The 16,497-nt window shown below is 48.8% G+C and overlaps 1 protein-coding gene across 12 annotated transcripts in view; it reads left to right on the top strand.

The window, feature by feature from the left end:
• Positions 1–14,222, top strand: part of REEP1 (receptor accessory protein 1) — a 136,862-nt gene extending 122,640 nt beyond the window's left edge. For 4 of the 12 annotated variants that reach the window (XM_070379444.1, XM_070379442.1, XM_070379443.1 and 1 more), the window contains 4 exons: positions 1,301–1,336; positions 8,577–8,728; positions 9,434–9,537; positions 11,240–14,222. In XM_070379444.1, coding sequence (XP_070235545.1) covers positions 1,301–1,336; positions 8,577–8,728; positions 9,434–9,537; positions 11,240–11,315 — 368 coding nt within the window. In that variant the 3' untranslated portion in view covers positions 11,316–14,222. Of the gene's footprint in view, positions 1–44; positions 135–1,300; positions 1,337–8,557; positions 8,729–9,433; positions 9,538–11,239 lie in introns of those variants that run through there. The other 8 variants (XM_070379440.1, XM_070379445.1, XM_070379439.1 and 5 more) reach the window with 7 other exon arrangements.
• Positions 14,223–16,497: the final 2,275 nt, after the last annotated feature.

The following is a 16,497-nucleotide window of genomic DNA, read 5'->3' as shown; positions in this document are numbered from 1 at the left end:
GCAGTCACCACTCTTGTCCCCACCGAGCCTATGTTCAATCTCAGAACCTTCCTGAGAGTGATTCCCTGGGCGGTCACTATCAGAGGATTTGTCCTTGGACCAGGAAAGGAACCCAGTTCGCTTCAGCCTTTGCCTTTGAAGGTGAGATACCAGAATCCCTATTTGGCCTCCATCTTGGGGTTGTGAGGAGAGCAGTTGAGGTGTTAATAATTTGCCAGTCCTGGACGGCAGGCCACTGTTGAAGACAGGCTGGGTAGGAGGTGGTGGCTGCACACCCCAGGGAGTTGTGTGCAGCTGTTGGAAGCAACAGTTTCAATGCACATTTAGGTATAGTTTGAAAACATGAGGCCTAGTGAACAATGTACAAAATGGAATAAGAGATTATGTAATAATTTATGTAAAATAAAAATATACATGCCCATTGGTATAAAATAACACCATGCAATTTCTGTGGCCCACCCTGCAGAATAAATGGCCTGGGAGGTATTTTGTCAGACATCATTTATTGCAAGTCTGGCATTGAACCCAGGGAAGGGTACAAAGGGAATTGAAAGAATGATCTTTGCCCTCCATGAACTTGAAGACAGCCTGTATTTAGTGAGCACCTACTGTATACCAAGGGCTTCCCAGGTGGCTCAATAGTAAAGAATCTCCCTGCCAATGCAGGAGATGTGGGTTTGATCCCTAGGTTAGGAAATTCCCCTGGAGAAGGAAATGGCAACCCGCCCCAGTATCCTTGCCTGGAGAATCCCATAGACAGAGGAAGCTGGCTGGCTACAGTCAATGGGGTCACAAAGAATCAGACATAGCTGAGCGTGCATACACACACATACACACTGTATACCAAGGCCCAGATATACACCAAGACCAGTGGAGTGTGTAAGGTAGCAGCCAGTTAGCCACTGGGGCCAAATGGCCAGACACAGAGCCCTTTGGGGATTCGGAGGTCAGTGTGAGCAGGTTTTCTGCAGGCCATGATGAAGTGGGAGAGAGAGAGAGAAGGGGCAGTTGGAGTTATTTCTCAGAAGAGACTTGGACTTCATCCCCTCCCTTCCCTTGGGCTGCAGGTCACAAGGACTGGCCTCTGTGCACCAGACAAGGGCATTTTCTAGCACCTGTGAGGAAGCGGAATCTAGAGTGATCCCCTCGCCCACCTTGGTGTCTCTACAGAGACCCACATTCCTGGGACCCCCATAGTGAACATATGGGGATGCCCACACCTCCCTGGGCCTCCCTGTTGGCCTGGGGCTGGTCCCTGTCCAGGTGAGGGGTATCACTGATGATGCCCCCGTCCCCGCAGTGTGTACCTGCTGCTCCACCTGCAGGACCCGGAAAGGTGAGTACACAGCCAGCCTCCCTGCAGCGTGCGAGACCTGCCTTGGAAGGAGGCTCTAACCATGAGCTGGTGTCTGACCTTGGGGCTCCCTTTCAGCTGCAGGGTCAGGGGGTGGGGTGGGGTGAGGAGGTTAACTCCTTAAAATAGCAAGCATGTATTATCTTACAGCGAATTCAGGTTAGAATTTGGGAGCAGCTTAATTGGGTGTCTCTGGCTCAGGGACTCTCAAGAGTTATGGTCTGGGTGTCAGTCAGGGCCACAGCTGTCTGAAGGCTTGACTGAACATGGCCATCTTGTGGCTCTTGGCTGGAGGCCTCAGCTCCATTCCACGTGCCTCTCTGGGGGCTGCTTGAGCATCCTTACCACATGGTAGCTGGCTTCACCCAGGGTGAGTGATGTAGGAGAGAGGCCAGGTGGGAAGCCACAGCACCTTTTAGGACCTGGTCTTGGAAAGCACAAAACCATCACTTCTGCCTTGTTCTGTTTGTTGGAAGTGAGTCATTAAGTCCAGCCCATCCTCAAGAGGAGGGGAATTCATCTCCACCTCTTGGAGGGAGGAGTAACAAGGAATATGGAGAGACTTTAAAACCATCACAGAGTCATAGTTCCCTGTGCTCTTGGTGATAGGAGTGCAGGCACTTACCCAGGTCCCTGGAAGTGACGAGCCCTGCAGTTCTGGGGGTTTCAGTCCTTGTGCAGCCAAGGGAGCCCTGGTCCTGCTTTGCCGCTCACCAGCTGTATGACTATGTGCAAATGACCTAACCCCCAAAAGCCTGGGTTTCCTTCCAGTAGAGGTAAAGCTTCCCGCTTCCCCACCTCACTGTGCTGCTATGACAATACCTGTGAAAGGGCTTTTTGAAGAATGATGATGGTGATGATGCTGGCCGTGATGGCCAGAAGGCCTCAGGGAGATGGGACTGGGCTCTCCCAGGCCTGGGCAGGGCCCCTGCTGCCATGCTCCCTGGGTGAGGGTGATGTCTGGGCTGTGTTGCTTTCTTCTGACCTGCTCCTGCTCTTTCCTTGATCTTAACATGTGAGGGACCAGAGATGGTGCCGGGCTAACGCAAGGCCCCTTATAACCCCTTGAAGGAGTTCCCTTTGGCTCAGAAGGCAAGAGGGGCCAGCCCTGGCCTGCTGGCTGGTGTGGGGGTGGGGGAGGAGGGAGACAAGCCTAGTGCCATGGTTGCCTGTGCCCCCAGCCCTGTCGCCACCGAGACGCGGTTCATGCTTCCCACAGAAGTGGCGAGCAGGAAGACATGGAGCTGTGTTCTAAGAAGAATCCTCTTTTCCCTTTATTTCCTCAGTTTTAAGACTTTTTTCCTTCTTTTTTTGGCCACACCACATGGCATGGGGGATTTTAGTTCCCTGACCAGGGATTGAATCCGTGCCCCCTGCAGTGGAAATGCAGAGCCTTAACCGCTGGACTGCCAGGGGAGTCCCTTAGAGCAGTGGTCCCCGACCTTTCTGGCACCAGGGCCTGGTTTCGTGGAAGACAGTTTTTCCATGGACTGGGGTTGTGGGCGGATGCCTTCAAGACGATTCAAGCACGTTACGTTTATTGCGCACTGTATTTCTATTATTATTACATCAGTTTCCCCTCAGATCATCAGGCATTAGATCCCAGGGGTTAGGGACCCCTGCCTTAGACATTTCAGCTCTTGGATTTTTAAAGGTCTGTAGAAGACCTGGGGGTTTCAGAGGCCATGAGCCTAATGAGAATGGGTGGTCTAAAGATTCCTAGCAGGAGGCTGTGGGGACCATCATCCTGCAGGAACAGAGGACTGTACATATGCTCAACAAGGATGAAAGAAACCCAGGGGCTGCACACAGCTGTGTCCAGCACTAGCACATAATACTCGGGTCTGCTGGACGCTGCTGCTGCTAAGTCATTTCAGTCGTGTCCAACTTTTTGTGATCCTATGGACCATAGACCATCGGCTCCTCTGTCCATTACATTTCCCAGGCAAGAATACTGGAGTGAGTTGCCATGCCCTTTCCCAGGAGATCTTTCCAACCCAGGGATCAAACCCGCATCTCTTACGTCTCCTGCATTGGCTAGTGGGTTCTTTACCGCTGGCGCCACCTGGGAAGCCCGCTGCACACACTGGTTCGTGGAAAACAACCATCCCAGTGACCTAAGGCAGTTATGTTTATTTCGACCTAATCACCCTACAATTTGGAGTTTGTAAATACCTTAAGCCACTCAGAAACCCTTTCCCTATGGGATCCTGTCATCTTGGGACCTGGGAGAAGAGAGAAGCCTTCTGCTCTACTCTTGCCTGGTGGGCCTGCTCCATGCTGCCCTCTGGGAAGTCCCCCTCCCCCGCCACCCCCACGACACCTGGTGATTTCATCATCAAAGCCTGCCTTTCTAGGACGTTAGAATAGAAGTTAAAATAGAATTATAGCTGGTGGTGAGCACTGAGTAGAGTCTGGCCTTCCACGGAGCTGTGGGGATGGGGATTGTTGCGGATGGGGCTGCAGGTGGGGCTCAGTGGAGGCCTCAGGCTGGGGTGGACCTGCTCAGAATCATGATCTAGGAGCCTCTGCCCCAGCCCTGCCTTTCTCAGCCTTCTGAACATCTAGGGCCCTGGAGTTCTACCCCATCTCCCTGAGGTCTGCTTGCAAGGAAACAGCTAGTGAGTCATCTGCACCGTTTCCCTCTGTGATGGTGGGAAAGCTCCTCAACTCTCCAGGCCTCAGTCGCCTCCTCTGTAAAATGGGGTGAGGGACTAAACTCGAGGCTACGGGGACCCTTCCAGCTTGACCCGTGAAGGGTGCTGGCTGTGAAGCATCAGCAGATGGTGTAGGGGGAGGTGTGTCTCACACCTGGGGCTGGGGCACTGATGCTGCAGATCACAGATGCTCTGGCCAGAGGGGCCCTCCTGGTCCCCTGAAATGATGAGATGATTTCCATCCATGCCTCTCAGGTCCCAAGAGAACTTTCTGCTCCATTCCCGCCTGTCAGCCATTTCCTGTTGTTTCCTGCACATCTGTCTCTCTTTTTCTGTGCTTCTATTATTATCTCTGTCTCCCACCCCTACTGCCCTTTATCCCCACTTTTCTCTCTGCCTACCTTGATGTTATATAGAACTGAAGACTGAATTCTGTCACTGCTCGAAATGAGTCATAGACGTGGGTTCCCCCCCCCCACTTTTTAAATCAAGTAGATGGGACCTATTTTAAAAAGCAGAATCATCCCTTTTTATCCTATTAAAAGAGAGAGAGAATTGCATCTTTTCGTGAGTGGGGCCCTGGGGTAGTTTCTTTCCTCAGTAGCAGGAGCTGTCAGAGGTTTGGAGCATGGGCAGTGAGTGAGTATGTGTGTATGTGTGCGTGTGCACGAACACTCGCACATGTGTGTGAGTTTCATTCCCCAAAGGTCCTTCTTTAACAGGATATTCTTTCCTTTCTCTTCGGTGGCTGTTGGGGACTCGGATGTAAGTGGTCCAGATGGGCGTGCTCTCCTCAAACGTGTTTGCTGACTTTGATTAATGGCTCCCACTAATGTGTGCTGTGTGGAAGTGTTCACTAACCTGGGGTGTTTGCTGCACTGGGGGAGGGGTGTGGGGAGGCCTGGGGCTCCTGCAGATGGATCAGCTCAGCCTGAAGGGCTGGGAGTTTTCCCCTCCTTGCACTCCCCACAGAGAGAAGAGGTGCAGCCGCTTTCCAGCCTGCTCTACACACGTTTGCTAACACAGAAAGTAAGCCAAGACCACACACTCATTCCCCCACTGAGGAAAATAAGAGTGACCCGTATCTTTTCCTGGAGACCACCCAGCCCTGGCCACTGTGGTCAGCTCTGTGGGCTTGAGGGCTTGGCTGCCATCCCCTGAGGTTTGCAGGTGGCTGTGGCCATGACCTTGCATGAGACGCTCCCCTCACACAAGTTGTCTTCAGGAGCCATCAGAGTATTAGGACATGGACAGTAGCACCCTTTTGGGTGAGGACCTGTGGGATCACAAATTCTGTTTGGATGTACAGGAAAAGGAGCGCTGAGGAGGTCAGGCACCACATTTCTGCTCAGCCACTATTTTCACCTGGGTGCCCATAAAGATGGGACCATGTTCTGTGGGGTTTATTTCTTCACTGATACTCCTCCCTGTTCCCTAAAGGATTTAAGTCTGCTTGTGGAAATACAGATGATAGATCAAACCAAATAAGAAAAATGAAGCTTGGAGGGGAAGGGAGGAGGCAGGTAAGATGGAGTCAGAACGAGAAGAAAAATATAGGTGCTTGTCACAAAGTCATAGGCAGTCTGAGATGCTGGGCTTCCTCGCAGCCAGCGCAAAGGGGGAGATGCAGTTAAGCAGTTCATTGTCCAACTTCCCTGGTGGTCCAGCGGTTAAGGATATGCCTGCTAATGCAGAGGACACGGGTTTGATCCCTGGTCTGGGTAGATCCCACATGTCACGGGACAGTAAGCTTGTATGTCACAACTACTGAGTCTGTGCTCTAGAGTCTGGAAGCCGCAACTACCAAGCCCATGTGTTGCAACTATTGAAGCCCGCATGCCCAAGAGCCCATGCTCTGCAACAAGAGAGACCACCAAAATGAGAAGCCCGTGCCCTGCAACTAGAGAAAGCCATGTGCAGCCTGTGTGCAGCAACGAAGATCCAGCGCAGCCAAAAATAAATAAGAGATTCATTGTCACAACACAGTAGACATCTGGAGGCTCAGAGGCTCAGCTTGTCTATAGTGTTTCGTCTCCCGGGTCCTGAGAGTCAAGCAGAATATTACAAACAACATTCTTGGCAAAAACTCTCCACGAACACAGTGACCAATAGGATTCTCCTCTTTTCAACAGGTTCTCTCTGTGTCTTCTATTAGAAGATACTTCTGGTCCCCGAGCTGCCCACACTGAAGGTGGTTCCTTCACTCCCCACCTCTGCTGAGTTGAAACCTTGTTTTCCATTCCTGCCTGGATCTCTGGACTTCCCTTGGTCCATCACTCCTAGTGGCCCTTCTTTTCTACCATTTAGCCCATGCTCAAGGATGCAGTGGAGAACTAACTCAAAGCATTTTTGCTTCATTCTTGAGATTGCACTTGTTGTTGTTATTGTTATTCTGACAGTGTGTGAGTTCACTGCTCAGTCCCAGTGAGTCCAGAATGGGTGAGCAGGCTGAACGGTTCCATGCCTGAGGATCTTTTGGTGACTCTGGGCTGCCTTCTGAACCCCAGAGTGATATGTAGAGGGAATGCTGTGGGCCTGAATTTAGAGGGAGCCTCAAGTGCAGAAGCACAGACTCAAACCCTAGTCTGCTTTCAAGATGGGAGATTTTGTGCTGGAGCAGACCTAGGCAGGTTGCTTCTGCCCTGGTCTTTCAGTCCTAGGCAGGCCTGCCTCTTTGTTCTCCTGTTAGGTGTTCAGAGGAATGTCCTTGTGATGAGTGCTGAGTTCTGTTTGGGACAAGAGGCGAGCCCTCTGAGACGATGTCAGGACTCCACCTCCTTTAGTGGATGGGTGGCCACTGTGGGCGCAGTCCTGGGTCAGCTGCTCAGAGGGACCAAGGAGGATCAGCCGTAGCTCAGGACACTTTCTTTGAAGCTGAGGCAGAAACTGATGGACAGGAGAACTAGGGCTCGAGGCACAAGCCATGTGGTACACATTCCAAGACCTTTTGGGTGAGTTGACAGGCTGGGGAAGACCAGAGCATTTAAGGAGGGCCAGACTGACCAGTTTTCACGTTCATCCATCTTAACGATGCAGCTGACTTGGGCAGGGGAAGGGACCAGAGAGAGCCTAAACCCAGAGGAAACAGGTTGGGGAATGCACAGAAGCAAAAAAATGCAAAGGAGAGTTAACAATCTCAGGCTTGGCTCTATCCTGTCTCAGCTGGTCGCTCTGTCTACAATTCAGCTTTGAAATTTGTGGTTAAGACAGCTGTGCTCTCATGCTGCCCCCTGCTGTTTATTGGGAGTATAGCAGCAATGACTGGGAAAGCGGCTCAAGACTAGGCTCCCACTGTTAGTTCTATGAAGTCCACACTGGATGCTGTCATACCCCCTTTGATGGGGAGAACACATTTGGTGGCTGAACATGTTTTTAGGAGAAGTAGCAGCGTGTCCCAGAACAGCTCTGGTTTCTGTCTGCAGGCCTCGGGTGGTCAGATCAGGTGATCAGAGGGCTCCCTGGCTCTGCCTTCTGTGGTTCTAGGTAAAAACAATATATGAAGCCCAGAAAGATATGTCTCTGAGTGTCAGATAGACTGGGACAGGAAGTATTTTATATCTCGACTGAGATAGGATCACGTGGCTAGATGACATGGACTATGCTCCACATTCGATGTTGTAGACTCAGTGACGTGAAGCTGAAGCTCCAATATTCTGGCCACCCGATTCGAAGAGCCAATTCATTGGAAAAGACCCTGATGCTGGGAAAGATTGAAGGTGGGAGGAGAAGGGAGTGGTGACAGAAGATGAGATGGTTGGATGGCATCACCGACTCAATGGATGTGAGTTTGAGCAAACTCCAGGAGACGGTGAAGGACAGGAAAGCCTGGCGTGCTGCCGTCCATGGGGTCGCCAAGAGTCTGACATGCTGAGTGAACAACAACAACAACAGTGACACAAATAACTTCCGGAGCTTTCCACGTAGATTAGTCACGGCAGACCAAAACAGGAATCTCGCTGCTGCTTCTGAGGGGAAGACTGCGGCTAGATTCTCCTTCCACCAGTCTCCTTTGCTTCTCTAGCACTTGGCTTTTGAAATGAAAAATCTACATTGCTTAAGGTTCTTTCTGAAGGCTTCCTGGCATTTTACATCCTCTCTCTTAAGGACAGCTCGGAGTTGTATGTGCAAGTATAATCAAGGCACCATCAGCTTGCATGTATCATGCAGAAAACTGTGTTATTCCCCTCCGGAAGTGACTGCCACCATCCTTTCCAGAGGATATTCTTTCCCCCTGGTGTTCTTCTGGTGTGGCCCCACAGCCCTAAGCTGTAGGATGTGACCCATCTGTTTAGACAGAGGTACCCCAGCTGGACCCCCACCTCCCCCGATAGCTTGTCAGTAGATTCTGAAGCCTGCGCTTGTTCCTGTGCATAGCGCCTCATGGTTGCAGTGGTCCTGGATCCCCTGCAACGTTCCAGGAAGCTGTCGGGGCCTCAGTTCTCCTAACTGGCCTGGCTTGCCGTGCTGTGTGCCTAACCTTGGCCTGCCCTTCTTCGCTCCTTTCTACACTGATCCCACCTTGCTGTACTTTGTCTCCCCTGCGTAGATTGTAAATGGCCATTCAGTGGTTGAGGGCGATGTGAATGAGGGTGGTGTGAAGGCCTGGGGGCCCCACCAGGTCCAAAACCCATTGGCGTTTTCTGATGAGGAAGAGGAAGACCTGCTGGACTTCATGTACAAGTTTAAAGCACCTCGAAAGACGGAGTTCCCCCTGGAGGTACACGGTATCGGGGGCTGTGGGGTGGAGCGTGTATTTTCACAGAGGGCTTTGCCCTGGAGATCTGGGGCTCCTGGGAGTGGCGTCTCTTGGGATACCCAACATCTGAGTGCCTGAAGAGGGGAGACCTCCCTCCATCAAACAGGCAGGAGAAGCCACTAGATAGCTTCTAGCTACTTGCCAAGGGGTGAAAAAGACCCTACCACTTTTATTTGGGAATAGAAGAAATGAGATCATATCTAGGGATTAAACAAAACAAACAAAACATCCAGCTACCAACTTAAGATGATGTGTGAGTGAAAAGCAACCCAAATGAGTTTTTTGAGGGAGAGAAAAATTCAGAATGTCTTATGACATGTCTTTATAAATAGAGCTTGTTCATCTCTTTATCTCCATGTCACAACATAGTGGCCGATACAAAATATTCGGTTAGCCAAAAAGTTCATTTGGGTTTGGAAACACCCGGATGAACTTGTTGGCCAACACAGTAGATGTTCATAAAATGTTATTGAAGGGGCACGGCCAAATGAGCAAAACAATACACTTGATATATGTACTCTGGCCAAGTGCAGACGTGGATGGAATTTTGGCGGCAGGAGGGCCAAGCCTAGAGCCTCAGGTCGTTGCTCTGGGTCACAGCCTTGGGCTTGGATGCAGGGCCTGCAAAATTGGGGGACCCCAGAGTCTTCCTCTCTGTTTCATCAGGTCTCCCCTCCTTCCCCTTCTGCTGAACGCTGCAACCTGAGAGTCCAACTGAGGCAAGTTGGGAGCCCCCCTGCCCTCAGTGCAGAGACCCTTGTGAGACTCAGGTGAGGCAGTGTGTGGACAAGCTGCCCTTCTCCAACACAGCGGCCTGGCGGCCTGTGCCCACCAAGGTCACAGCTGTTCCCACCACACAGCGCATGGTTCATCAGATTCCTTCCCAAAGTGGGGCACGCAGGGGTCTTTTTGAACTGAGAGGTTTTGGTAGAAGATATTCTAGGTTTGGACTCTGTCTGAGGAGTCCTTTACAGCCTGGCCAGCCCCATGATGGGGAGAGGGACCCAGCTCGGAGGGCATGCAAGGTGCTAGAACCATTCTAGGTCTTGAGGGTTTGTGCCCCCCCCCTTTTTTTTTTTTTAAATGTGGACCATTTTAAAAGTCTTTGTTCAATTTGTTACCACATTGCTTCTGTTTTATGGTTTTATGTTTTGGTTTTTCAGCCACGGGGCATGCGGGATCTTAGCTCCCTGACCAGGGATCAAACCCATTCTCCCTGCGTGGGAAGGTGAAGTCTTACCCACTGGACTGCCAGGAAAGTCCCTGGTTTTGTTTTATAAAACCACCCATGTTGCTTTACTGTTTATGGTTAAACTGCCTGAGGCAGGTCGCTGATTCTTCTCTCATCCTGTCCAGAGGTGGCTGGTAAACATTTCCGTCATATCGGTGTGGTGGGAGGACTCAGTATATGGAAGGCCAGAGCCTTCTGTTGGTGCTTGTTTCCCTCCTGCCTCCCTTCTGTGTGCCCGCTGGGCATGGAGCTCCTTGCTGGGAGAGGGTGGTGCATTTCCTGCCCCCAGGAAGGCACAGTGTGGCCGAGGAAGACTGTGCGCAGAGCAGCACACTCCCCCGTGCCATCTGCTAAACAGCGTGAGAACCAAGGAGTTGATCCTGGCTGTGACTGGGCTATGGCGGTGGGGCTCAGGAGTGACTCTGGAGCTTGTTCCTAAGAGGACTGGAAATAACCAGAGAAGGGAGGAAAGGCCTCTGGTCAGAAGGGATGGAGATGTGAAAGGATAGTGTAGAAAATGCAGCTGAGTACAGAGAAGTGGACAGATGGGGGTTGAGGGTAGGTTGGGGCCAGTGGTGAACCCCCTTGAGTTCGCTATGCCAGGAGAAAGAATTTCCCTTTTCTTTAATCATGACAGTAGTGGCCCCTGTGATCTGTGTCCCATGGGAGGAGGGGGTCCCTTGATAGCCATTGGTAGGGGAGATGAGGTAGAACTCCTCATGCATAAAGCCAGTGTTTCCTGTGTTGTGTGGTTTGCTTCTGCATGAAAGGATTTCACATCTGGGAGGAGGACTGGAAATTCAGTGATGGAAATTTTAAGCATGTACCAAGAAACGCGAGGCCAGTTCCCAAAGGAAATAACAAAGACCAGGGAAGCGATGGGAGGCCTTTCTCTCTGCTGAGTCATTTGTTAAGATCATTTCGCTCCCAAGGCAGAAACAAGTTGTGTCATTCTTCCATGCAACTGTGCACTTGGGAGGTGCAGGGACTTAGGAGAGCATGAAGACGGGGGCACTGGGCTCCTCCACTGGCTCAGCTCTATGGGGATGCTTGGGAGGCTGCTCTGATTGCTGTGGTGGAAACCCCAAGGGGGTCCCCAGCCCTACCAGCCTGCTCACACACATGGACATTTGACTGGAAGAGCTGAAGTCCCAACACAAACTCATCCAGGTACTGTCCTCAAAAGCGTTGATGTTTATACCAAACCGAGGGGTCAGTCCTGTTTCTGTTTTCTCTGCCAGGCACCGCCTAGAATCCTTCGATCTCGCTTCAGGAAGAAAAGTACCTCATCCTCGGCCACTGAAACCACGTGAGTGAGATGAGCCAACAGCACCGGATCCACAGAATGTTTCTTCTCTGCCTTAAAGAGCTATTTATTCACTAATCACATAGAAACCCGCAAGCTGGTGTGCTCTGTGCACAGCCTCGGACGTGGCCTTTCCTCTCTCCCCTCTAAGAGCCCCCCTTTCCTTTTATTTTGTTGGGGAGAGGATAAGGGAAAGGTAGTGTGCTGGGGGTGTGACCTTAGGTCTTCTGAGGTTAGTCATTTCCCACCCTTGGATTGGCATAGACAGCAGTGTTGTAGAAACAGAAGAGAATCCCCCCACCGAGCTGCTGAGATGTACATTTGTAACTTATTTGTTGCATACTTTGTTTTTAGTCCTATATATGCAAACAAAGCAATTTTTTAAAAACTTTTGTTCTTGATACTAATACTTCGGACTATGATGTACATATTTATGGCTTTTGGCTTGATAGCGTGGACTTGGCAAAGGCTGCCAGAGGTTCTGATGTATAAGCAAACAGCAAAAACAGAAGCGTAAAAGATTATTTTAATTCTGGAGGGTGTCTCAGATGTGCTTACGAAGCTTCCAAACACACCTCAAGGACATCCATTTTTCCTGTAGGGTGATGGTCTGTAATCTTCGTCAGTATACCAGAGAAGTTTAGAATGGAGATATGATATTTCAGTACCAGAGGTGGGTATAATGAGGTCAGGGGAACAGCCTAGAATAAGGGAAGTCACAGGAAGCTTGTCTCCCCCATAGACACAGGATTAGGAGCTTCTGAGTTCTTCCGGGGTGAGGACTTCTCATTGCCTAGGCAGGTTGGCTCACCTTTGGATGTAAACTCCTGGGATTGTTGTGACGAATCATTGAGTGTTTATTTCTCCTTCATAGTACCCTGCGCTGTGACTGGCAAAAACGAACCAATCCACCCAAACAAAACCAACCCTAGAACCATGCTTTGTTTCAGATGCTCCGTGAAGTATATCTGAGCCATCTAGGTAATGATCCCAACCCCGGGTTCTAGAAGGTTATAGAGGTTGCATCTTCATTAATGTGACCTGCTGCTCAGCTCCACGGGCAGCGGTGGCTCATGCCCTCTGTTTGCTTCCTGGCTTGTGTGGAGTGTGAGCAAGAGAGAAGTGGCATGTTCATGGGCACTTGTATTTCATACAGGCCCACAACTTTAGGAAGAGAACAAAGCACCATCTGAGGCAACTCCCTAATTGAGAATTTTATCTGAAAAGAAGAATCTGGTTGAAATAGCATCTTGGTCAGTGGCGGCTACTCCCCACTGGAAGCGCCGAGCCTAAATGTAGGACTCGTCTACTTGTGCTTAGGATTGATGTTTCCTTTCAGTGTGATGCATGCAGTGGTCACAACCCAGTTACTTATTATACTTGGATTGTGTTTGTTCATAGATAGGCCCTGAACACTAGAGAATTAGTATCACGTACATAGAACCTACTGTCAGTCAGCTATAAACAGGCCCAGTTAGAGACAGTAGCATGACTGAGCTACACAAACCTACATCAGTCTTTGCTGATGACACATTGGCTGGATCTTAGCCACATCGGAAAGGGTTTTACTTGAAGTTGTTACCAGATTGCAAATTTAAATCCCTTTTCCTCATAATGCCTCTGAAGGTGACTTGGTAATTTACAAGAGGATTTAGGAAAATAAACCTAAAAGCAAATGTGGGGTTCAGGAGGGCAAACAGAGGCTGTCTGTTTAATGTTTGTGCCCCATACCCACCAACAGCTAGATCTGTTAGTGAAGACAGAAAACCGGTTTTCTTCAAGCTCACAGAGTAGTTTCAGACAGAGGAAAAATATAGGCTTTAAAATGTATTTACCTGTTATTGGGAGTACCCAGAATTATCAGAAACAAATGCAAAAAAAAAAAAAAAAAGCTTATTAAGCAGCTTTTTAGCAACTTTTTTTTTCCTGGCCAAAATAATAAATGCCTTTAGCAGCAGAGATTAAAATCCTATCGTGAACAAGCTATATTTTCACCATTTTACAGTGGAGAGTTTTAACAAGTATGGGCTCTCAAGTTTGCACTCAACAATGCCAAAAATGACTTTGAAGCACTCTACTCTCAGACAAGCTGTATTACTTCTCATTTAAGATTTAAAAAAATAGAAAGGTACCCAAACTGCTGTCTTAATGTAACTATTTTTCCTTCAGGTGTTGCTTAGGGAGTTGGTTTCTTTCTTAAAAACACTGTACAACTGAGAGCAGCTGTCATATTTCTGGCAAAACGTGTTTCCTTATCCAACAAGCTGTATATTTGTGTGGACTGACGTAAAAATGTGAATGCCTCCAAGTGTACACATAGTGGTGTGGAGTTCTGTCGAGACGGTAAAGCTGAATGTTTTTAATTTGCTGATTTACAGACACGGGCTGTTTACAAAATGCTAATGGAAAGTCTGTACCTTTCACGTAGTAACTTTTTCTTTGCTTTTGAGCACCTGTTCTGTTTCTGAGGAGACGAGAGAGGGTGTTGTACTTACAAACTGGAGAGTTAGGCATAATCCCTCCTGGCTTTGTGTGAATAGCTTGCTCACTTTGCTGGCCTCTGAACTGTGTGTTCTCTGTAGTAAACTGTCCGTGTGTCTGTGATAACAGTGCTTGTCAACCACGACCGCCATTGAGTACCTTCCTAGTTGTTCATCTTGCACAGCACTGGAAACGGTAAAGGAAGTGCTTCATTCGTGAACGGCAGGCACCAGAGGGCTGGCGCTCTGGATGGTGACTGTGCACACTCCCCCTTAGTTTATCTCTGTAATCCTATAGGACGATCTGTAATCAAATAGTATACTGGACTGTGCATCAAAGGGATGTAAAATTACAGTATTCCAAAGGTTGAAGTTCTGTTTTGTTATAATGCCTGATCTATATCTTGAATAAAGTCTTAACATGTTTCTTTTAAAAGACATCTTTGTAAATGTTGGGCTTATGAAGAAAGAGAAAATCCTTTTAAAAAAATGTATTTGGGCTTCCCTGGTGATCCAGTGGTTAAGAGTCTGCCTTGCAACGCAAGGGACACTGGTTTGATCCCTGGTCCAGGAAGATCCCACATGCCGTGCAGCAGCCAAGCCTGTGCACCACAACCACTGAGCCCATGCTCTCCAACAAGAAAAAGCACCGCACTGAGCAGTCTGTGTACTGAAACTAGAGAATGCTGGCCGCAACAGAGAAAGCCTGCGTGCAGCCATGATGGCTCACCACAGCCAACAAATAAAATAAACAAATATCTTTCAAAAAAAAATGTATTCATGAGCAAGGATTAGAAGCTGAGTGTGCAGTCACTAATGGGCCTGGTGTCTGGGCTCTGTGCCTACTGCACAGAATTGTTGCAGAGAGAAAATACTAAATGCTATCAGTGCTTTGAAACCAGTTGATCACATAAACATTCATCTGGCACTATGTTTGTTTTACATTTTTAAAGGTCACCAGTGGAAACTAGGTAGCTGTGAAAGCAGAGCAGTTCGGCTGGAAGGCAGTTTCAATTGTGCAGACAGACCTTTGGTCTGCTGCGTTCCTTCTTGGAACCTGCTTTCTTATCTGCAAATGCGGGAGAACGTGTGCAGGTCAGAAGAGGGCGTTGCACACGGAGATGCACCGGGTGGTATGGGGGCCCTCAATGCCACTACAGCCCTCACCTTAAGACAGAAACGGGTACCTGTATGCTTAACTGGGTGGTCACAAAGACTTAGAAACATCACAATGAAACACGCTTTTTCTTTGATTCTGTAGTCCTAAACGTTTGACACAAGGACTGTAAAGCATAGGCTCAGCAGGTAAAGAAGATGACTCCGAGATGGACAGAAGAGATCAAAGGCAGGCTGAAAATCCACTCATTCATTCATTTACTGAGCCAAGTCCATGGTCAATGGAAATGTGATTAACCAGGTTAAGATAACAGAAAAGCAAAGTTATCTAATTTAAAAGCTGACTTGGTTCAGTGTCATGAGGAAGTGTTTAGTATTTATGGTGCTAGATTTCAGTCACTTGTGGATTTCAGTGTGGACTTTCATGTTGTTGGAAGACTTGGAAATACACAAGGTTCCAAGGAGACAACCTGGGTTCTGGGACTCACTTGCTGTACTTTGGGTAATGTATTTCCCTTCTGTGAACTTCAGTTTCTGCACATCTAAACTAGGGATGGACAGTGTCACCCTCTTTCTTGGAAGGGTGATAGGAGGGTTAGCTGTTTTGTGGCTACATGTTGGGACACAGTAGGTGCTTAATAAATTACACTTTTACATATACTTGAATGTCACTTAGACCTTTCATAAGATATTTTGTTGTCAAACTACAAAATTAGTGTCTGATAAGCCCTGCTACCCACAAAACAAAAATTATATATATGAAAATTCCTTTTTCTAAATCTGGTTAGCCCTTCCACTTCAGTCCATCTCTGGCTGCAGGGCACGTCCTCATCTCTACCTCTCCTGTCACTGGCCTAGAGGGGAACCAAGGTGCTCTGAGTCCCCAAGACCTGGTTGTCTACACTGCACTAAGAAGTCACGAAGGCATGTGAAAGGCTCTGTAGGGCACCAGCTGTATCCTGCTTCCAGGGGTGAGCAGAAGAGGTAAGGAGCCAGGCCAGTGAGAAATGATGGGGAGCCCTTGTGAGGGACGGGAAGCACGAGGAAATGAAAACTCATCAGAATGGAAAGCCATCCCATGCTTCAGGATCTTGAGATTCTCATCTCAAATCAAATGTCTGTTCTTTTTTCAATTGGTCCCATAAAGAGACACACACTTGGTGGTGGTGGTGGTGGTTGAGTCGCTAAGTCGTAACCGACTCTTGAGATCCCGAGGACTGTAGCCCACCAGGCTGCTCTGTCCATGGAATTCTCCAGGCAGGAATGCTGCAGTGGGTTGCCATTTCCTTCTCCAGAGGATCTTCCTGACCCAGGGATTGAACCCGTGTCCCTTGCATTACAGGGTGGTGTCCTGCATTGTAGGTGGATTCTTCACTGCTGAGCCACCAGGGGAACCTGACACACATTTGGCCTTGCAGTTTTAAAACACTCTGTTGTCGCCCTTTTTCCTTTTAATGAACACACTAGTTTCAAGGAACTCCTCTAATAACCCTAGTCTGAAATGCCACAGAATGTCAATTTGGTTATATTTTAATTTATTTGAACTATATCTTATCATCATCAACTATTAAAGGACCTGAAGCAGTAACTGAAGCAT

The sequence above is a fragment of the Bos mutus genome, chromosome 11 (genome assembly GCF_027580195.1).
Source record: "Bos mutus isolate GX-2022 chromosome 11, NWIPB_WYAK_1.1, whole genome shotgun sequence".
Lineage (NCBI taxonomy): Eukaryota > Metazoa > Chordata > Mammalia > Artiodactyla > Bovidae > Bos > Bos mutus.
The sequence above is the reverse complement of the archived record's forward strand: the minus strand, read 5'-3'. Positions and strand labels throughout refer to the sequence as shown.